Genomic DNA, 23,787 nt, shown 5'->3' with positions numbered 1-23,787 from the left:
TCCCTTCAACCAAGAATAGGTCTCCTCCCTGGGAGGGTCACAGCCCCGGAAGGGAATCTAACCCCAGTTTTCCTCATTGGCCCCCAGCTTGAACCCAAAGGGACATAACATGGGGAGGGGGAACAGTTCTCTTCTTCCTGAGTGAAAACGGTTCTGCCAACAGATGCTCTTCCAGAGGCCAACTGGGTGTTTATGTTGGGCTTAGCCTGAAAAGGAGGACCTTACAAACCACCACGACTGGGAATTACTGGTTCCACAAAGAGCGGCAAGTTAAGCATGCGGTCTGTGTTACGTACGTCCAGTCTGAATCTCTTCGTTCTTCTCTCATGCAGGTGAGGAACAAGCTGCAGTAACGGATGCACGACAGACGACTGAGAGACACGAACACACACACATGATGAGCACAAAAGCTTCTCGGCATTGAGCATAAAGACGGTTTCCTACTTGTTTGGTTTTGGTTTTGCTTTTACCCACTGTACTTGCTCCAGACCAAAAAAGAACGAGAAAGGTGTTAGGTAATACAGCCCTTGGAGAGCACTTCAAAGAACCTGGAGAGTAAGCTAAGACACTGAATGAAATATGGTAGCTCTATGCTACGTTGAAGAACACTGTTCTTAGGGCGTCAGCTCCATCACCAGCTGCCAGCAAGGAGACCATCCACCTGCAATTCTCAGAGTCTGCCTGCTTCCAGACTTCACGCAAAAATGATTTGGACAGAGGAAACCTACTCTGTGAGAATCAGTTTTCCACTATGAAAATATGTATCTGGAAGATTCTCCTGTACACACATCTGGTCATCTCCTTTACAAAATATATATTTTGTTTAAAAGTGAACATACGGAACAAGACAACAGGGGACACAAAAGGTGACAAATGTGTCATCGAGAGTGAAAAATGTGACTAAGATACATTTTCTCAAAATGTAAAGATGCCAAGTGGAAGAAAATGAAAGTACATCCAAGACATGTAGTTACCTGAAACAGTTTCATTTTAAGGGCATGGCTTGAATTGAACCTTCTCACAAATATTAAATTCATTTTTCAAATGGATTACTTTAAACCCTATATAATGGTTATTTGTTAATCAATTCAATCTGTATTTGGCCTAAAGCCAGTATAACCTAACTTTCAACTCCTCATACATAAGAATATTCCATATGATATTTAAAACTGAGTTTATATTACAGTTATCTTTCCACAGCTCCTCATTCCCTAAATTGGTCCATGATAGTGAGTCACAATCACAGAAGGAATACTTATAGTCAAACAATTATTATTAAGCACTCTAGATTAAAACACCAGAATAGCATTTTTAAAATCCATTCATATAAAAAGAAAAGCTACTACTAAAACTGCACAATTTAGAAGTAAACTGAATTCACGTTACTGGTATCCAGCTAATCTTAGTAAATTCTCACATTAAAAGCCTAGTTACAAATAAGGAGACCTGAGGAATAGAAGTGGATATTTCTAGTTATATTTAATGACATTTTCGGCAATCATCTTTTAAAATACTTCTTAAAATGACTTTGAATAAATCTGTTTTATCCTTGCACTAATTGATATCTAAAGCAATATGTTTTACTTAATCATTTGCACTTTTTTTTTTTTTTTTTTTTTTTTGCCTCTAGAATGTAGATTTCATGACAGGAGGGGATTCTTTTTTAATTTTCTATTTTATTCACTGCTATATTTCTAGTACCTAGAGTTGTGCTTGGCACATAATAGATACTCAGTAAATAATTATTGAATGAATGAATAAATAAATTTAAAACACATGTAGTTAAGATATAAAATAAATTAATGTGTAATAAATATTAATTTCCATTTGTTTATCCACACATAAACTTCTAAAGTAAAAAACATGAATTTTGATCTAGCTTATTAGATAAACTGTAAAAACATTTAAAAAAAAATACTAATGATTACTAATATGAAGTAATTCTACAACTTACCACAACATTTGAATTGCCCAACTTCCGTGTCTTCGAATAATGAAATAAGAACTGTTAAAAAAAAGTAGTGAGATTTACTATAAATGGTTACTGGTTTCTTTTATTTTTTGGTGTATATATTTATGGAAATCACCTTACCCTTTTGGTATTATCTTTTTCATCTGTTTCCTGTTGAGAAAAGAGAGAAATAAATATTCTATTATATGTAACATATTATAAAATTATACATAAAATACTATATTATTATATTACACTACACTATAGTATATTACAGTATACTATAATATACGTAGTATAAAATTTGTAACATTATAAAATTATATCACATAATTTTTAAAAATATGTGACATGCTATATATAAACTATAATACTGAAATTGGTTAAACATATATTGCTCTAAAAATAAATGGGAAATTAATTAGATATTGTTTACAAATAAAGGTGTGAACAAAGTTCTCTACTATAGCATTATTCATAAGAGTAAAAAACCAGAAACATCCTAACAGTTCAACAATGGTGAAACGGAAAATTATGGTACGATCAATCACATGATAGAGTACTCAGAGAAAAAGACTCTAAGGAGTCATATCAAAATACAATACTTGTAGTAATAAGATTATGAGTTATTTTTGTTTTTTTTTTCCATAAACTTTTCTATAGTCCTCTCTCCCTCCAAAAATCTAGTTTTTTAAGAATGAGTCATATTCCGGGGCGCCTGGATGGCGCAGTCGGTTGAGCGTCCGACTTCAGCCAGGTCACGGTCTCGCGGTCCGTGAGTTCGAGCCCCGCGTCAGGCTCTGGGCTGATGGCTCAGAGCCTGGAGCCTGTTTCCGATTCTGTGTCTCCCTCTCTCTCTGCCCCTCCCCCGTTCATGCTCTGTCTCTCTCTGTCCCCAAAATAAATGAACGTTGAAAAAAAAAAAATTAAAAGAATGAGTCATATTCCTTTTTGTTGTTCCTTTTTGTTCTCATTTGCTTTTAATACGAAAAGAAATTCATGGATAAACACAATTGTCACTTCTTTTATCCTAATCAGGAAGAAAAGTCAATGAAATGTTTTGGAAAATAACCCCACTAAAAACACCAAAAAAATATATATATATATACACATATATATGTGTGTGTGTGTATATATATATATATATATATATATATATATATACAGGAAACATTTATGCTTTCAAAATATCAAGGTTTCTTTGAATTATTGTATGTGAAAGGTATATAAGTAAGAATGTACCAATGATCATAGTTAAATTAGGATTGCTAATGAAAAATGTAATTCTAGACCTGCCTCTCTTATCCTTATAAAGTAATTTTAAAATAAATTCATCTATAATATACAGAATATAATCTGAAGTATGGTATACTTAAGCTATTTTTCAAGTTCCCAGCTCTCCTCTTTTCAGACCAAAAAGTTCTTCTAGATGAATCAAATAATTTTAATAAGAAACCAAGACATCACAGTAAGAATATAATTTTCAAACTGATACTGTCTATATATATAAATTCTTAATGTCCTTCTCTCTAGCAAAGTACAATGCCCTGACCTCCAAGCTGAGATACATCTGTTCTCCAATTCTAGTATGAGAAAAGGAGTCAAAATGACCCCGAATTTCTTTCATGAGAACTAGAGCACATCTTATGAGAGGGCTATATGATTTTCCAATTAGATGATTGTAAACCCCATTAATGTGAACACTAAATTCTCAGACACTTGAGAAACTTAAGTTTTTGTTTCTTATCCAAAACCAACTCATGATCTTCTTGGCTCTTCATGAAATGCTTCCTAAATCGGGTATATTTTCTTCCAGAAGGAATACCAAGGTATCACTGAGCAATTCTTTTTTTTTTTTTTTTTTTTTTTTTGCCTACAATTAAAACACTATTCCAACCTTACCTGGGGCTTTGGTAGAGTCCTCCTAATTGTGATGCAAAGCTCCTCCAGTGCATTGGATGCCTAATGAAAATGAAAAGATATATAGGCCAACCTTGTGCTTTAACAATATTTGCATAGAATATGTAACTGTCGAATGTTATGAGTACAAGGATATTCCAAACACCCAGAATAGATTCCTTCTCGTGTCCCATCAAAACTCTGTAGAAATCCCTTGGTTTCTTTCATGACAAAAACTTGGCTCCTAAAAGTAAAACCTTCCTTCCAACGGTGGGGGGGGGGGGGGGGGGGGGGGGGGGAATGTTATGTACTGTATATATGCACTGATTAAGGCTTCCACGGTGGTCCAGATACATAGTTCTCTCATACTTTCTAAGAGTCCGTGAAATTGTATGACTGAGAGAAACTAGAACAGTGCCAAAAGAGGGATTATTCCTCCCAGCTTGTAGCAAAGTTTGAATCTACATGCCAAAGCTGTGAGCTTCACTGAATATTACTCATTAGTGGCTAATTTGAAAATCCTGCAAGTGCTTGCAAACAATGGGAGTTGGAGGGAAAGAAGCCGCACATGGTGCACCTCATCGGAGTTACCACCCTTCCAGGCTGCTGACTGCACACCCCAGGATCAGGTTTTTCAAAGCATCTGAGCACAGAAGTAGGGCAGGGCTCCCTGTGGTTAGGAGCCGGCTGGGTGTGGTGAGGACTAACACAAATGGACAAGCAGGGGCGAAACCTGCTTTGCACAGAATTTACCACACTAGAACCATGAACAATTGATTACTTAATAAATGCATGTTAGAAGTAACAAGGAGCTGGAACAGTGTTGGGGGGAGCAATTTAATTCGTAGTTAAAAACGTGGGCTGTGGAGTTGAGCAGGCTGTCACTGCTCAAAGGCAGTGCAAGTTCCATTTCTACTCATTAGCTGTGTCACCTTGGGCTGGTTACCTAGCCTCTCTAAACTTCAGTATCTTCAGCTATAAGTCGGGGATGACAACATCACTGCAGAGAGTTCTTGGAAGGATTAAATGTAGGTAGAGCTCTTAGCACAGTGCCAGGTACATAGCAATTAGTTAACGATAATAGCATTAAAGAATGTGTGGCCTGTAAAGCTGGATTTACAACTGAAGTTACTCTTCATGTAGGAGATACGTCAGAAAGGATTATTTGGGGCCACCCATATCCTCACCCTTTGAACAACAGTGCATGTTTAACATGGTGGGCTGAAGTTAGGGATACAGATGGAGTCATGGATCAGCTTCTCTGAACATCCTCCCCAGCACATCAGAGGCCTGCTTTGTTCTTTTCCATGTGCTTCTCTGCCATGCAGATTGTTGGGATGTTTACTAATAATATGAAATGGCTCCTATTTCTGTAGTGCTTCACTAGCTTACAAAACACTTTCATACACCTAATTCACATTTTGTCCTTAAAATGCATCTGTGTGTTATGAAGGACAGGAATCGTTCTTCCCGTATGTAAAGGAAGAGAGGTTCTAAGAGACTATCATTTCCTAATGGTTGGTCGAGTGTGGCCTGGGAGCTGGGTCGTCAGACCTGCAGGTATTCCCGTGTTTCACTGGCAATGACTGTGAAGCCTGTGACCGGGGAGTTGGATGAGAGAAAGAGTACGAACACTGATACACCCTTTCCCACGTTTTCCCTTCAGCGTTGGGTACATAGGTCACCCCATAAAAAATACGGAAACAGATTCCTGAAAGTTCCTTTTATGGCCCATTTAGAAATGTTATAAAATACAAAACAATAAAAAAATATGTATCTGGTGCCGTCATGTGTCTCTTAACACACAAAAGAATAAATGTAGCGTCTCCCAAGAACACAGCTTTGAAGCCGGATGAGGCTTCGCAACAAGACCGAAGTTTGACGGGAAAAGTTTTAAAACAAACTGTATTTTTTCCAGCCACGCTTCTCATGAAACCATTATTCCTGGAGCTACAACTATTCTTTAAGAGTTTTTCTTATACTAAATTTTTAATACTTTATTTTTTATTTGTGAACCTTTATTTTCCATTTGGTAAAAATGTTTTGAAGCACTGTTCAGAGAATCATATTAATAATAAAATTATAACTAATGTGAAAAGAAGTGATTTTTAAATTTTTTTTAGTTTATTTGTTTTGAGAGAGAGAGAGAGAGACAAGAGAGAGCAGGAGTGGGGGAGGGGTAGAGGGGCAGAGAGAGGGAGGGAGAGAGAGAATCCCAAGCAGTTCCACACTGTCAGCACAGAGTCTGATGTGGGGCTCAATCCCACAAACCATGAGATCATGACCTGAGCCGAAACCAAGAGCCAGACGTTTAACTGACGGGTACCCCGAAAAGTAGTGATTTTTAAAAATTGTATTAGTGAATGTAAACGATGTCATAGTAAATTGACCAAGCTCTCTTCAAAAGGTACACAGTCTCCAAATCCAGTAGAAGCTTCATTTAGCTTCATGGTGTCTAGATGAGTGAGTGCTTTTAATTCATCCTTTTAGTACTGCAGAAATAGAAATGATTCTGAGGGTGTTCTTGAATTTTAAATACAATGCAAAAGCTTACGTGCTAATTAACACCCATCATATGTTATATGTCCATCAGTGCTTCTCCTATAATTTGAATTATTCATAAATGTCATCTCTTGTGGTCCTGGTCTTGCTTTTTCATCTAATGCCACTAACTCCCTGCAAGTGACCCTCTGCAAACTGAGAAATGGATTGAGGAAGGAGAAATACAGCATTTCTCTACCTGGGCCGTGATGACATTCTGGAAGGACAAAGCATGGCACCTTAGGCAGACCATGTTGGTGTTATGCCCCAGGCACATTGCTGATTGTTCTGAAAGAGGATGAGCCAAGAGCCTCTCCTGAGCCCTCCTCTCCATCCTGGAAACTGTTGACACTGATGAAGAGAGAGCGAACGCTGAGGCTAACTCTGCTACACCTGTGCTGGAAGCAGAGCTGCAGACAGAACAGCAGTGTCCAGTCCAGTGGATGCTGTGTAAGGAGGACACGCTTATTTTCAACTCCTCACGCTTCGCGTGCAGGAGCTAGGCTAGCACTCCTCACTCCCCAACCCTCTCTGAACTCTTTCCTGTGGGAAGGGGACAGAGTTACCTGAGAGGTAACTGAGTGGAGGAAACTGGGCACATTCAGCCCTCTCCTCTTAAAGAGCCAGCTGTCTGGCCAGCTGTTTTGGTCAAGTCTCTGCCCTGTGCCAGAAAACCTGACTGGTGGGGAGGCCTCAGGTCACTGTCTAACCCCAGTTTAATTCTGGGAATTAAATTCTGGAGTTAAAGTCTGGGAATTCTTAGCAAACACCCTGGGCATCGGATCTGAGGCCACATTCACAAATTGACTATTTTGAACTCCCCAAGTCTGACTTCACGTTCCTCTCTGCCTGGGTTTCAAACTCAACTGAGGGACAGTCGGGATATGAGCCTCCAAATGCAACCAGAGGCACATTATTTTTAATCTAACACAGAATTTGATTTTGAAATTAGCATTTTGATTTTCAAAATATGTGCATATTATCTGCAAATCTATTTTACTTAGAGACAAATGCCCCAGCATGACCTTACAACATAAACTCATAGAACTGATTATTGCCTGCGGATAATGTAATAATTTCTAAAGTGTTGACATGTTTAATAAGTCCATAAAGTAATGACAGGTTCCAAAGGGAGAAATGGAGGGACAACTGCTTATGTTACTATAAAACATCTTCAATTGGAATTACCTGAGGCTGAGAATCAAGGGACAGGAAAGACGAACAGGCATCATCTATCTGTAGAAAATAAAAAATGCCAGTTACATCTTGGAAATAGACAGAAAAGAGCAGAAAATGGGAAGTAGATTTTACAAAGTCAAGTTACCTAGGTACCATTAATTTAAGTTCTGAGACAGTTCAGGACTCTGGATTTGGGCAGGAAGAGCCTCTTAAACTTTCTAAGGAAGTCCTGGAATTGGGATCTCCCCAAGATTTACCTCCAGCCACAGGGCTAAATGGTCCCCAAGGACAGTTGATAGGGATCGCCAGAGAGTATACAGATGCTTCAAATACTAAGAGAAACACACTTTGGGTATTCAGCCTGAGAAACGCGAGTCATGAAGAAAGAATGGCCTCAAAATTAAGGAGCACCCTGTTATCACGTGGTTCTTTATCACGTAAGTCTAATCACATCATCTAAACGAACATGATAATAGAAGTGCTAAATGAAAAGTAGCTTGATACATAGCACCCAGAAAAAACTCTTACACAACAGCAATCTACTAGTTCTCTACCAAGAAGCCAGCATCAGGAAAGGATTCTATTTGCAATGAAGGTTTATTGGGGAATCAGTAAAGGTTTCACCACATTCTTTACATCTGTAAGGTGTCTCTCCAGTACAGACTGTCTTATGTCTATTTAGAATTGACGACTGACTAAAGACTTTTCCAGATTTATTACATCTACATGGGTTTTTCCAACATGGATTCTCTGATGTTCAGCAAGATTGGGGGACTCATTAAAAGCTTTCCCACATTCATTACATTTATAAGGATTATCTCCAATATGGATACTCTCATGTATAATAAGGTCTGAGCTTTCAGAAAAGATCTCCTCGCATTTATTACATTTATCATGGTTCTCTGGAAAGTGACTCCTTAGGTGTTTATTAACATTATTTGAGCCTTGGGGTCCCTGGGTGACTCAGTCTGTTAAGCATCTGACTCTTGATTTCAGCTCAGGTCATGATCCCAGGGTTGTGGGATCGAGCCTCACATTAGGCTCAGTGCGGAGCCTGCTTGGGAATTCTCTCCCCCCGCCCCTGCCCTGCCCCCCCTCAATCTGTCCCTCCCCCTCATGCATGCTCTCTCTCTCTCTCTCTCTCAAAAAGAAAATAGATTTTGGAAACCCTTTAATCAGTGCTCAAACCTTATTTAATACTACGGAATTCATACTAGAGAGAAACCTTACAAATGTAAAGAATGTGGTAAAACCTTTAAGGACTTTTCAACCCTTACTCACCATTTCAGAGTTCACACTGAGAAGAAACCTTACAAATATAAAGAATGTGGCAAGTCTTTAGCTGGAATTCACAACTTATTCACCATCATAGATACCATACAGGAGAGAAACCATAAAATGTAAAGAAAATGACAAAGCCTTTAACTGGAATTTAGTCATTATTCGGTATCCCCAAAGGCACACTAGATTCAAACCCTGGAAATGTGATGAAAGAGGAAAGACCTTTGTTGTAAATACACAGCTTAGAAAACACCAGAGTGCATAAAGGAATATAACTTTAGAGATACAAAAATTTAGAAAAGCATTTAGTTGAACATCAAATATCAATAAATGTCACGATTGACAGTAGAAAGCAGTAAGTCAGTGACTCCTTTCAGACATTACTTTAAGCCAGAGTATGAGAAGGAATATAAGTTAAATGCTTAGATACTGTATTTGCTAGCATGCTTCAAAAGATAAAGGGGATGGATTTTTGGACAGGTATAATTAATTACAAAGTGCTTTTTTATATTGACCTTACTTGACATTTGTAACTAGCAAATTTTAATGTATTTCTACTCTCAAATCACTTCATTGAAATACCTGTTTCCCCTAGTGGGTGTGGAAAATCATGTGATGATTGTTGCTGCATGAAAGATAATGTGACACTCTTCTTCATGTGGTGGGATTCATGCATATCTGTTTTTCCTTTGAAGATTAAGGACAATATAATATATATGAGGAAAATCTAAATGGAGATACTGTTTGTAGTTGACTTATAGCATTGATGGAAGTTACCATGAAATGGATGTTCACACAATCATCTGTGTTTTGTATAACTAAGGGACATTTTGAATTTTATAAATAAAATCTGATATCAAATGGTCTTTATGAAAAAAAGAGGTGGCAATACAATAAAATACTGTTGTATTTTTGTAATAGTAATAGAAATAGAGAATGTTAGTTGTTGTGGTCGCAATAAAGAAATCTTTACAGATTAAAAAAAAGGTTTATTGAACTACAGTTGACAGCTGTTCTCAGCCTTTATCTCTTTTTCTAAGAGAAAAACTGAAAGACTTTAAACTGTACTATAAGAGATTTATATTAATCACTAAAATAACTGTGCAGCAAAAGTTAAACACTAAGCTGGATGTCTGGAGTAGTTTATGGCATTTATTTCTTTGCTGGCCTTTTAAAATGGGACTGGAAAAAAACAGTACTGATTTGTGTCTGTCTGGGATGATTTAGGTTGAGTCCTATTTATGGTCAACATCTCAGAATTCTTTGCTGATCAGTTTAATTTAATTTCCATCATTATACTATACTGAAGGGGGAATAATCATACTCTTTGGTCATAATTCCTCATGCTCCTTACTGCTTCCAAGTGAACGTGTACTTAAATATATGATTCTCTAACTTAGAGAATAACAAAGGCATACAATATCATATAAGAGCAAAGGCTTACTGTCTCTCTCCTTTTATCCTCACAGAGCCTGCTATCTTCTCTAGATGTCACAAATATTTAGGAAATTGTTCTATTCCAGTCATTCCTTGTGCCCACCCACCTCCTCCCTCTTCCATGCCATACAAATCCGGAATCATGACTACAAACACACACACACACAGTGATAAACTTCTTGAGGGCGGAGGTTATGCCATATCTAACTTGCCCAGAATAAGCGTTCGATAAATATTCTTTAATTAAATTGCATTGAACCTATGGAAAGAAAACAAAATAAAAAGAGAAGTCAACTGAGGGGAAAGGCAAAAAGGGGAAAGGCAAAAGATACCTTTTTTAAAGCTTTGAATTGTGACCAATGCTTTAATATATCGCTTCCAAATGTTACTTAGTTTGCTAAGTTTGCTCAGTTACTTAGAGGGTAGGAGGAACGGGTTCCTCCAGTAACATTTTTGTGATACTTAGATAGCTGCAGATATCACATGCTCAAAGGCAAAGCTGTCCACCCGCAGACCAGGCTGCTGCGTGGGTGAGGTGCCCGGGTCCAAAAACAGCAAACTCTTGAACCTAAGGGCTGATGAATCAGTGCATCAATGTTGTTTGCATAAAAATATCCCAATAAGAAAAAGAAAACACCAATTAATCAAATTGGGAGATAATTGCAAAGCTTTTCAATCTTTGTTCTCTTTTCTTTAAAAGGCACAGCAACATTGCTCACCCACTTTCCATTTGGATAAGCATTTATTCATTTTACTCAGCTTGTGGCCCTAATGGTTTTAAGTGCCACTAATTGCTTTTGAGAACTCTGCAAAATCCATTGATGAATCTGTTTGAAAATGGTTAGGTCTCTGTAAATGGTTTGAAAAGGATGTGTTTCTAGTGTCTGAAGAGCTCAGTAATTTTTAAAAGCCCCAGAAGAAAAGTGCATGTTTTAGCATCTTAATTTCTTTAAATATCTTTTTCTATAAAAGAATCTATAGTGCTTTTACAACTCTATTTGAGGTTTCCCCCAGCTTTCTCATCTAAAATATTTTTGCAGGGGCGCCTGGGTGGCTCAGTCGGTTAAGCGCCCGACTTCAGCTCAGGTCACGATCTCGCGGTCCGCGAGTTCGAGCCCCGCGTCGGGCTCTGGGCTGATGGCTCAGAGCCTGGAGCTTGCTTCCGATTCTGTGTCTCCCTCTCTCTCTGCTCCTCCCCCGTTCATGCTGTGTCTCTCTCTGTCTCAAAAATAAATAAACCTTAAAAAAAAATAAAAAAAATAAAATATTTTTTCAAAGATTTTCCACAGAAATATAGATAATTCCAAGCTAAAATAAATGTTTCTGTATTATACATTAATGTCTGTTGTCAAAATTATTCTTCATCTTGTTTGTATGCCTCTAGCATGTATTTTGATACACTAAGGCAGAGAACATTATAATTGACTTTATGAATTTTTATGCTATTAGAGATTACGTAGTACTTGGCACTTACTATCCATCTTATCTCTTCCTTTATGTATTTTGTTAGTGGTGGCTTAGGTGAACAGAATATTCTCCTCAGCTCTTAGTTCACAATCATCATTGAACCTGCTTTATTTATTTATTTATTCTTTTATATTTCAATTTCCTACTCCTATTTCATCCACTCGTGGGCAACTCTTCTTATGTATTTTGATGTGTATCCTTCATTTGTTTATGTTCTTGAAAAATCTGTATTACTACTTGGTGTGCATGTATGGTGTTTCCTTATTTTTTCCATTTAACACTATACTTTGAGATCTATCCATGTTACTGGGGACATCTAGTATGTTGCTCCTAGCTGCTGTAGAATACTCTATAATGTGCATCTACACATGCATCTACAACACACTTGTTGCCTATCCCGCTCCCCAGTGATAGACAGCTGGGTTTCCTCCAATTCTATTCAAGCAAAGCTGTAATCAACTTCCTTGTATTTATCCTCCACTTACGAATCTATTGACGTTATCTTTGGGCTATCTACCCAGGAGAGGGAATGCTAGATCATGGGGATATCTAGGTTGCTTTCCAGATGTCTCCACCAATTGACACTCTCACCAATAATGCATGAGGTTTGTACAACCCACATCCTTGCTAACACTTGCCATTATCTAGATTTCAATTTTTTTTGCCAATCTAAATGGGTAGAGAGTAACACTTTGTTGTTGTCTTGATTTTCATTTCATTGTTACTAATGAATCTGAGCATCTCTTTACATACTTATTGGCCTTTTAGGTTTCTTCTTTGTAAATTGTCTGTTCTATCCTTTGACAACTTTTGCCTTAGATCCTTATCTTTATCCAATTGGTTTGATAGAGTCTCTTAGATAGTCTAGAAATTAATTTTTTGTCAGTTTTAGACATAGCCAACATCATTCAAAGGCTCTTCCTTTTTAAATGTAGTCCTTTTGAAAGAAATCTTTACTATTATATTTTTGGCCTTATGATTTATATTGGAAATTTTGTGGTTTTTTTTTAAAGTTTATTTATTTATTTGAGAGAGAAAGAGACAGTGTAAATGGGGGAAGTGCAGAGAGAGAGAATCCCAAGCAGGCTCTACACTGTTAATGCAAATCTGTGAGATCATGACCTAAGCCAAAACTAAGAGCTGAATGCTTAACCAACTGAGCCACCCAGGTGCCCCTGAAATTTTGTTTTAGAAGGCATTCCTGGCTCCTAGTTCACAAAGATATTTTCCTAATAGAAAAGATAGATTCTATTAACTCTATAATTTTACACTTTATATTTAGATCTTTAATCCACTTGGAGCCCACCTCTTAGGTGTTTTTTAATTGATGAATAATTTACATAAAATATTATATTAGTTTCAGGTGCACAACACAGTGGTTTGATATTTATATACATTACAAAATGTATATCATTACATTTATATACAGTACAATGGGGTGTTAGTTTTATTTTTGTCCATATAGCAAGCAGGCTTCTCAACCTCCATTTGCCAAATAATCTGTCCTTTTCCCTGTGAATTTTAATGTTACTTTTATTGAGAGTTATTTATGTGTATGTGCATTTCCATCTTAGTTTGGCTTTTCCTGGAAACAGACCTTGAGATAGGGATGTGGATACAAGTAGGTTATTTGGGAGATGGCCAAAAAAACACTCATAGAAGAGTAGAGGAGACAAACAGGGAAGAGAAGGAATTTGATAAAGTGTATGTCATCAAGCAGATTACCACCATGGGTAACTGGAATCAGTCTATCTAGGGAATTCTGGGAACCAATGCAGAACAGACCTCAGAGTATCCCAACTGAGGGATTGATCCAGCAGCTAAGGTACTGATCCACCAATTCCCTTGGGTCACCAACTGAGGGGTATTCTCAGTGGTGGGTGCATTTACTCCCAGGCACTTCTGGTCTGCCCTGAGCACAGTCCAACGATACTCAACATGGGGTTTGAACTCATGACCCCGAGATCAAGAGTCGCATGCTCTACCGCCTGACCCAGGCACCCCCAAATTTTGACTTATAATATTTTTATGTCATTTAATTCTAACCATCTTGGAATTTCCTCTTTAGCCTAGGGTTATTTACCAAAATGCTACTTATTTTCAAAACAGATGGGATATTGAAGTTATACTTTTGTTATTAATTTTTCTTTTTTTTTTTTTTAATTTTTAAAGTTTATTTATTTTTGAGACAGAGAGAGAGTGCGCATGGGGAGAGGGGCAGAGACAGAGGGAGAGAAGAATCCCAAGCAGGCTCCCTGCTGTCAGCACAGAGCCCCACAATGGGCTCAATCCCATGAGCCATGATACCATGACCCAAGCAGAGACTAAGAGTCAGATGCTCAACCTGTGGTAGAGTCCACTCCTTAAGGAAAAAACAAAAAACAAAAAACAAAACCCTCAAGGCAACCTGGCTATACGCATACGTGACAACATCCCTCACGACCTTATAACATGAGACCACTTAATCAGACTGCATGTTTGTGTGTTACCATATATGGGAGACAAAGAAGTAAAAAATATTTCAAAAACTACACCACGTGGCGTTTGGGGCTCAGTTCTTTGCATATGAACCCAACTGAGTGGTGCCGGCAGGAATAAAGTTGTTTCCTGGAAAGAAAAGCCTGGGTGTCACGACTCTCTGTGTGAGAATCCTGCTACATTACTTGGGGGCTTGGGTCCGGGATTCAGAGATAGTGCATTTCCACCTCCTTTGCCACCAGGGATGTGAACCTGGAGGCACCGGGAGAAGCAGCCTCTCCTGAGGCCAGTGGACCGCTTGATTGGAAGGAGATTAGCCCTCCTGGCGTGCCAGGGCAAGGACCCCACGTGTGCCAATGGAACCTGTGAGGCCCAGGAACCAGCTCAGGGAGCGCCCATCAGACTGGTAAGAACCTGGGGTTCATTTTGGCAGACCTGCCCCTAAGAGGCAGAAGGGGAGCCTGATCACCTCCCAGAGTTGCCCTAGTAGTTCCGCAAGGGAAGAGGAATGAAGCTGCAACTCTAAGGCATTGGGCGCTGGGCGGCAGGTTGGAGTCACCATGTGACTATGTATGGGGACGTGTGTCTCCTTCGTTTCCTGGGTCAATGACTATGATAATTAGAGCCAACAGTCTCTGGTTAGTCTACCTTAGAATGGAGACTTTAAGGAATATTCCCAGGCAGCTGCCAAAACTCCTTTGTTTTGGGGAAATCCCTTGCCTTCTCCATACTGACATTGACTGACTAATTCCACTGGTGGAAAACAAAACAAAAGAAACCTGGAGACTGCTCCTCTGTCTGAGTTGACAAGACTTAGAATTGGGAAATCTCTTTCTCTGCCTTCTGCTGGCACCTCTCCTCTTCAGCCTTCCCTTTCCCCCTCCTTTTCTGCACCACCTGGGGGGTGGCCTGCATCACTGGCTCCTCAATGCCTCACCATCAGCTCCTCCTCCCACCCTTGAGGTCGAGGAGTGAAGACCACTGATGTCAGATTTCCCCACCAAAGGTCCAGGTAAAAGTTAACACTGGGGAACAAATTGTCTTACATGGACCCAAATGAAACGTATTCAGTGTTTGAGCTAATTTAAGTTTGTTGGTTTGAGATAGACAATGTTTATCAACATTAAAAAACAAAGTTTTATTCTACCTAGATTTGCTGCAGATCAAATATGCTCATGTTACCTCTGTTCCAATTTGTTAACAAAAGGATGACTTAAAGTGATGGTTAATTTTGTCAGTCTCAAAGTTTTCATGGGTAATTGTTAAGATAGCTTTCAAAGTCTTTGGTAATCTAGAATGTTAAAGTTTTGCTTGCATGATAAAATGAGATTGAATTCATTGGATATATAACGAGATAAGAAGCTAAAGCACTAATTACCAGATGCAGGTCTGTGCTTTTGACTTGTTGCAAAAAAAAGCCAAGGATATTTGGAACTGTAGAAAAACATGTTTTGTGCTTAATGGATTCATAAATTTGCCATTTAAAAAGTTCTGATGTAACAGAGTTCACAATTGGTTACTACTTAGTTTTCACTAGAGCCTAAGGTTTCTAAGAGTTAAAATTCTGCTAAATGTAGTTAAAATTAATAACAATATGAAAAGCAACTCTGTATGTACAAAAGTAAAAGATATGAAAGAAAGATATAAGAAATGGAAATATATTTTTGTTGGAGGTAAAAGAACATAAGTTTGTCCTAAATGAGCCTGGTTATTTGGAGAGAAATGGCTTGGGACAAAATCTAAATGCAAAGAAAAGTTGTAGAAGGTTTGTGAAGGAAAATCTTTAAAAAGAAATTTTACATATGGTCAGGACAGACTAAGGTTAAAATAAATGGACTTTAAAAGCACCCAGGGTTAAGATTAAAATTCCTCCTACTTGGATCCAAAGGCTGGGAAAATGATGGCAATACTCTTGGTGTCAGTCTCCAAATCCTCCCCATTTGTGTTGTTCCTATTTAACAGAGGAATGGAAGCCTATGCCATATGAAGAATGGATGATATTTGAAGAGCTTTTACTAAGATACATGAGAGCCATTTTACTAAACTTAGCCCACTGTTTGCCAAAAATGGATATCCACATGGCTGAAACATATTTATGTGGGCATTGATGAAAAAGGCAGGGGAATTGACCTTGACCTTGGCCCTTTAACCCCTCCCTCAATGGCCAATGATCAATATGTAAGTTACTGTTGGGCCAAAACAAAATTAGTGCATCCTATGACAACCAGTAAAGTTTTACTTGGTCACCGTCCATACCCCCAAGGTCCTACAGATGGGAAATGGAGGGGCAAGAAAAAAAAAAAAAGTAAAGACCAGGTCCACTCTCAGGGGTAGAGTCAAGCCTGGGTAAAAATGACTACTCCCAGCACCTCAGTGAGACTGACAGGGCTTTTGGCTGTCAGTCGCATAGCCAGCCAAAATGCAGAGCCAGGAAACGAGGTTTCTCCTGGCTAGCTATGGGAAATTGAGATAAGGGACAACTTTCTTCCTTTTTCCTATAGATGGGTAATTCCCCTACCAAGGCCATTACTCCTTTGGAATGCATTATGATTCATTTTCTTTTGCCCAAAGGCTTGGCCCCAGTGCAAACTGGAAGAGGGAACCTGGCCTCCAGAAGGAAATATCAGTGAAAATACTATCCTACATGTGGACTTGTTTTGCAAATGTGAAGGGAAATGGGGCGAATTCCCCCATGTTCATTGTTTTTGGGCCTTAAGAAAAAAATCAAGGTATATGTAAACAATGTAAGGCAGATCTTAATTTAATGGCAGCCCTTTCTAAAGTCCAGCAATCAGGAGAGGAAACAATTAAGGGCCCTCTACCTGTATCCAAAACAGACCTAAAGAAGGAGGAAGGGAAGTCTCCTACCTCAACCTCCTCCTTCTAGGGTCCTCAATCTATATATTAAAAAAAAAAAAACAAAAAACAAAAAACAATTCTGCTCCCTGCTACCCACCTTTTCCAGGCCCTCCCTGTAATGTATCAGGCGTGTTTCCCTTACAAGAAGCTAGAATACCAGAAGGAAAAAACTTTTACAAAGTGTAAGACAGATAAAAGGAGATGTAGATAAATTTTCTGATCGGATAAGTATATAAAGGCTTTGCAGAATATTACATATGTTTTTGAGTTGACCTAGAAAGATATAATGCTTTTGTTAAATCAGACTCTTAATGAGACAGATGTTTTTTAAAAAAATGTAAGGAAATCTAAGATTTAGCCCTTAAACTATGCTAACTTAGCCACTATTTTACAAACACAAAATGAGAGCCCAATGGCCTTCCTGGAGATGTTGAGGGGGGCTCTCATTAAATATATGGCTATCTCCCTGACACCCCTAAGGCTGAGATGATTTTAAAGGACAAATCTGTCACTCAATCAGCCCTAGATATTAAAAAAAAATGTGAAAATTGGCTGTTAGCCTTGAAGGGACCCTGGAGGAGCTCTTACTAGTTGCCAATTGGGTATATTACAAACAAAACAGAAAAGCAGGCTTAAAAAAGAAATCTGAGGCCTTAGTTGTGGCCTTACATATTATGTCAGACTGGACTTCCTGAGGTCCTGGCACCAAGTGCCATTTATATGGCCGTTCAGAGCACTAAAATGAGACCATCCGCAGAGGGGACAACCAAAATGAAAACCCCATAAGCCATGCCCCTTGTATGGAAACAATCACTGGAAATCTGAATGCCCTCGGGGACCTCTATCTGTGAGGGCTCAGATAAACAGTGTCCCTGGAAGGGACTAACCAGGTCCTGGGGCTCTTCATGGTGGCTCCCCTAAACCAACTGTCTATCAGAAACCCAGAACCTCGGGTAACTCTGAATATAGAAGGAAAACTGGTTGATTTCCTTCTTAACACCAGAGCTATCTTTTCTGTCCTCCTTTCCACTCCAGGCCAACTATCCAAACGCAGCACGACAATTAGAGGCATCTCCAGAAAACTAACTAAATTTTTCTCTCAGCCCCTGGGATGTATGTGGGAAAACCTAATTTTTTTCTCATTCTTTCCTGATAATACCAGAAAGCCTTACTCCCTTGCTAGAAAGGGACATTATAACTAAATTAGAGACTATGGTGGTACTATCTAGGGCAGATAAACAATTATGTGAGTTTTTGAAAATTACTGGATATTGTAGGGTATAGATATCAGGGTTCAGGAAAACAGTTTGCCCACTATATCAATTATTAAAGGAGACTCAATCCCATTTACTCTCCCTCCACCCCTCAAAACAAACAAACAAACAAACAACTGGGGTCTTACTCTTAGACACTGTCTCCAGCCCTTGGGATGGTTACAAATAGAGCAGGGAAATTACTATTATCAAGCACACAGAGCTGAAAGGTCATTAAAACACAGCATCATGCCTTTCATTTAGGGAGGGACCAAACTTACCAAATGGCCCAAAGGATGTTTACTGGAAAAAAAATTTGTCAAGGACTGTTCTGCAAGTAGTATCAGCCTGTGAAGTATGTCTTAGAAACAATCCTTTCAACCACAAACTTTCATTCTCAGGCAATCAACAAACTGGAGGCTATCCAGGAAAGACTGACGATTAGGTTTCACTCATGCCAAGGTCAAAGAAATTCCAACATTTGTTGGTATGGGTTAATACTTTTACCAACTGGGTAAAGGCCTTCCCCTACAAGACAGAGAAGGCACAAAAAGTAATAAAAATTCTGCTTTATGAAATAATACCCAGATCTGGCTTACCTAAAAAATTGCAGATTAATAATGGTAAATGGCTGCCTTGACTCTTTCTCTATGAGAAACTCCTGACTCTTAGAAAAATTTTACACCTCAAAATAAAACAAACTGTCTGCTTATACTCAGAAAAACTCTAAATAATACCTCACAAGCATTAGATGATTTAAAAAAAAGTGTTTTTAATTAAGTTAGGGCCAAACTCTTGGAAATAGAGCCACCATTGATTACTTACTGCTCCTGCTTCTCCATCACCTGGGTTATGAGAGATCCCCTGACATACGCTGTTTACAAAGTCAGAGTCTCTCCTAGATTATTTGACAGGTTTGGAAACTGTAGACATTATCTTCAGATGGCATCTTGTTGGTCAGTATCATCTTTACTTTGTGTTCTTCTCTTTGTATCTGCTAATGTTTATGCTGCCTCATGCCTGCCAGCCTTCCTGTAAAACCATACTGTGGGTCACTCGACCGACCCTTGGGTAGACTCTAACTGCTGTACCCCCACACTGTCCTTATCAGCTTGAAGAAGCCAGAGTGGTCATCAATCTTGTTCCCTAAAAGCAGTTACAGGCCCTGCTCCAGGGGAGAAATAAATAGGGAAAGGGTTAACATTAGACAGGGAGAGATAGGGACCTTCAGGGAGGCAGCTGCAAGTGGGAGGCTGAAGAAGCAGATGGGGTTCTCCCTTTATAAAATCCTTTATGGGTGCCCTCTTCCCATTATCCAGCACATAAGGGGGGATCTAAATGAGACAGACAATCTAACCCTAAGACAACAGATGCAGGCCCTTGGCTCTACCCTAACCACCTTACACCACTGGGTCAGGGAGCAATCACCTATGAATCTGACCACAGACGCTCACCCCTTTAAGCCAGGAGATGCAATATGGATAAAGAAGTAAAATGTCCAACCCCTAAAAACCCTCTGGAGAGACCCGTTCACTGTCACTTTGTCCACCCCTGCTGCAGTAAAGGTAGCCAAAGTGGGTCCCTGGATTCACTACAGCAGAGTGAAGCCAGAATCTCGAAACTGGGAGTGCATTCCTGATCCATCAATGCCATGCAAGCTGACCATATGGAAGAAGCAATCTGTAACTCCAGAGGCTCCGGGAGACTGCAGCCCTGCTTTAGTCACTCCGGAAGCTGACTAATCTACACATGGTAGAAGCTGGAAGAATCGACGGTCCAGTGGAACAAAAAACTGTCCTTATTTTCTATATGTTTCCTTACTGTGATGCACTGTCACACCTAGTTTCTCACTATGATTGTGATTCGTGCTCTACTCTTTGCCATAGGATTGGCCGAGACCACCCTGGTCAGCTGGAAATATGATGAGAGGTTTCTATGAACACTCACCTTCCTTTTGTGGATAGGATACTTCGTTGGTACTAACATGGGAAAACAACGGCCAGAAGAGACTAGAAAATTCGATCTCCACAAACCTTATAGTAAAACAAAGTGCCTCAGTTCTACTACCGGGATTTGGTTCTTCAAAAGTGCATTTATTGGGAAAAACTGTCTTGTCTACTGGGGAAAAAGTTCATTGTCATCTCTGTTAAAAACTTAACATGCCTAAGCCAAAGATTTTATAACTCAACTGTGTGGAAAACCCAACGTTGGGGGTTTCACCTTTCATCTCACCTTGAGCCAGATCCTCACCCCTTGTCTAACTTCTCTCATCTCTGAGAGACCTGGGACAATGTCAACGCAGCTATCAAATAGCAGGCCCCAGGTGGACTATACTAGATATGTGGGAGGATGGCCTATATAAACCTCTACACCAAGATGATGCTCTTTGAACCTAAATAGAGGGGTCCAAGCATCAAAGGGGGGAATATGGTAGGGTCCCCTCCCTAAGGAAAGAAAAAAAAACTTCAAGGCAACCTGGCTATACAGGTATGTATGTGATAACATCCCTCACGACCCTGTAACATGAGACCACTTAATCAGACTGCATGTTTGTATGTTACCATAATTGGGAGACAAAGAAGTAAAAAATATATAAAATAAAACTATGCCACGTGGTGTTCGGGGCTCTTTGGTATGTCCTTTTCCATACTTGTTGCTTAGCCTTCTTTTGTTTTTCGTCTTGAGACTTTTATAGACAGCATATTGCTGGATCTTTAAAAAAAATTCAATCTGAGAATTTCTGTCTTTAAGTGGCATATTCTAGTATATTCACATTATTGTAATTACTCTATTATTAGGGCTCATTTTGCCATCTTGCTTTGTCATTTACTGTAATTGTTTTATTTTTTTAATCTTTCCTTTTTTCATTCCAAAAGAATTCTGAATATTATGATATCAGAATGTTAATAAAATCATAATTGTCCCAAAACTCAATTATATTATTTCATTTGATATTTTCAAAGAGGGTTAAAGTTTCCACTAATTTGTATAAGGACAATTCTTTACCTCATTCCACAGCCGTAGTTCTTGTTCAGGCCGTAGTCCTTGAGATAATATTGGAGCACCTGAAATTAAACTTACATGTTATTTTTATTATATTTCTTCTAAAATTAAACATGTATATATAACTCATTTTTGGATGATATTTTTCATTTTGCCATACATCATTACCCTCCTATTTCAACTAGATATTTCAGCATTTGACTTAGTATGAGGATACATAATTATTAAACAGCATTTCAAAGACATTACTCTTAAGAATGAATTCCTTATATGTTTACACCAAAACATGTACATGAATGTGCATAGCAGCATTATCATAATAGCCCCCAAGTGCAAACAATCCAAATGCCCATTCTCTGAGAATAGATAAGCAAAATGTGGTACCTGCACACAATGGAATACTATTTGGCAATAAAAAGAAATGAACTACTGATACACGCTGCATCAAAGATGAATCTCAGACATATTACACTAAATCAAATAAGCCAGAGGCAAAAGACCAAATATATGATTCCATTTATATAGAATGTCCAGAAAAGGCAAATCTGTAATCATAGAAAGATTAGTGGCTGCCTGGGGCTAGGGGTAAGAACAGAGATTGACTGCAAAGACGTAACAGATTTTTGAGAGGGGTCATGGAAAACTGTATTGTTGGGACAGCAGCATAGGTCTTGAAATCTACTTAAAACCCACTGAGTTGCACACTTAAAACATAAATTTTATGGTATATAAAGTATATTTCAGTGAAGGTCTTTTAAAAAAGAACTACTTGTGGGTATGCAAACTGGTGCAGCTGCTCTGGAAAACAGTGTGGAGGTTCCTCAAAAAATTAAAAATAGATCTACCCTATGACCCAGCAATAGCACTGCTGGGAATTTACCCAAAGGATACAGGAGTGCTGATGCATAGGGGCATTTGTACCCCAATGCTTATAGCAGCACTTTCAACAATAGCCAAATTATGGAAACAGCCTAAATGTCCATCAACTGACAAATGGATAAAGAAATTGTGGTGTATATACACAATGGAATACTACGTGGCAATGAGAAAGAATGAAATGTGGTCTTTTGTAGCAACGTGAATGGAACTGGAGAGTGTGATGCTAAGTGAAATAAGTCATACAGAGAAAGACAGATACCATATGTTTTCACTCTTATGTGGATCCTGAGAAACTTAACAGAAGTCCATGGGGGAGGGGAAGGAAAAAAAAAAAAAAAGAGGTTAGAGAGGAAGAGAGCCAAAGCATAAGAGACTCTTAAAAACTGAGAACGGGGGCGCCTGGGTGGCTCAGTTGGTTAAGTGTCCAGCTTCAGCTCAGGTTATGATCTTGCAGTTCGTGGGTTCGAGTCCCGCATCAGGTTCTGTGCTGACAGCTCAGACCCTGGAGCCTGCTTCAGATTCTGTGTCTCCCTCTCTCTTTGCCCCTACCCTGCTCACGCTCTATGTCTCTCAAAAATAAATAAAAATGTTTAAAAAAAATGAGAACAAACTGAGGGTTGATGGGGGGTGGGAGGGAGGGGAGGGGTGGGTGATGGGTATTGAGGAGGGCACCTTTTGGGATGAGCAGTGGGTGTTGTATGGAAACCAATTTGACAATAAATTTCATATTAAAAATAAGAATTACTTGTTAGGCCCTTAATTATTACTGAAGTAAAATGTTAATTAGCTTCCACCCTCTAAGGTAATATTTTCTTCATAGATTCAATTATCTAATTCATGCTATGTAAATTATCTCTGTAAAAACACTGAGATAATATTTATTATTCAAAAAAATTTTTTAATGAGAGACAGAGACAGCACCAGCACGGGAGGTGCAGACAGAGAGGGAGACACAGAATCCGAAGCAGGCTCCAGGCTCTGAGCTGTCAGCACAGAGCCCAGTACAGGGGTTGAACTCATGAACCCTGAGATCATGACCTGAACTGAAGTCGGATGTTTAACCGACTGAGCCACCCAGGCACCCCTTGAGATAATATCTATTAATATTAAATGTAATTACTACTCATTTTCTTAAATGTATACATTTTTGTTTAACAAAATCAACAATACATCCTGTTAGTAAAAGACTAAATTTTTCTAAGATCTCAAATATAACAAAATTAAATACTTAACAAAATAAGCTTAAAGAAAATAATTTTTTAAAAAGATAGCAGGAAGTTAAGTCTTCCCTTGAGTTCATACAAATTTATACTATTATTTAAATTCTAATAATATTAACTGTTTATTAGAATGTAAATAATAGTACAAATTTAGCTACATTTTCTGTGCTACCAAGCATTAGAAATAACTTACAGAGGTCACGTGGCCCATAATGGTTGATTTATCTCAGAACCTCATTGAATCCCCTTTCACAGAACAACTGTTCAAGGTGGGCAAATGGTCTTACATGCTTCTCAACTGTATAGCTCTCACCCTAGCAACACATGTATATCTCAAAGT

The 23,787-nt window shown here is 38.7% G+C and overlaps 1 protein-coding gene and 1 long non-coding RNA gene across 13 annotated transcripts in view; one reads left to right on the top strand and one right to left on the bottom strand.

Moving 5' to 3' along the window:
* The window catches only part of LOC123595973, a 29,426-nt gene extending 28,377 nt beyond the window's left edge, over positions 1 to 1,049 (top strand). Inside the window, exon 3 of the long non-coding RNA XR_006711456.1 lies at positions 333 to 1,049. This is a non-coding gene — a long non-coding RNA (uncharacterized LOC123595973). The remainder of the gene's footprint in view (positions 1 to 332) is intronic.
* Positions 1 to 23,787, bottom strand: part of NMU (neuromedin U) — a 121,671-nt gene that overhangs the window by 9,298 nt on the left and 88,586 nt on the right. For 7 of the 12 annotated variants that reach the window (XM_045474008.1, XM_045474011.1, XM_045474006.1 and 4 more), the window contains 6 exons: positions 21,352 to 21,410; positions 7,580 to 7,627; positions 3,854 to 3,913; positions 2,093 to 2,122; positions 1,955 to 2,005; positions 297 to 371 (listed from right to left, as the gene is read on the bottom strand). In XM_045474008.1, the coding sequence (XP_045329964.1) occupies positions 297 to 371; positions 1,955 to 2,005; positions 2,093 to 2,122; positions 3,854 to 3,913; positions 7,580 to 7,627; positions 21,352 to 21,410 (323 nt within the window). Of the gene's footprint in view, positions 1 to 296; positions 483 to 1,954; positions 2,006 to 2,092; positions 2,123 to 3,853; positions 3,914 to 7,579; positions 7,628 to 21,351; positions 21,411 to 23,787 lie in introns of those variants that run through there. The other 5 variants (XM_045474010.1, XM_045474014.1, XM_045474016.1 and 2 more) reach the window with 3 other exon arrangements.

This window comes from Leopardus geoffroyi, chromosome B1, assembly GCF_018350155.1.
Source record: "Leopardus geoffroyi isolate Oge1 chromosome B1, O.geoffroyi_Oge1_pat1.0, whole genome shotgun sequence".
Lineage (NCBI taxonomy): Eukaryota > Metazoa > Chordata > Mammalia > Carnivora > Felidae > Leopardus > Leopardus geoffroyi.
The sequence above is the reverse complement of the archived record's forward strand: the minus strand, read 5'-3'. Positions and strand labels throughout refer to the sequence as shown.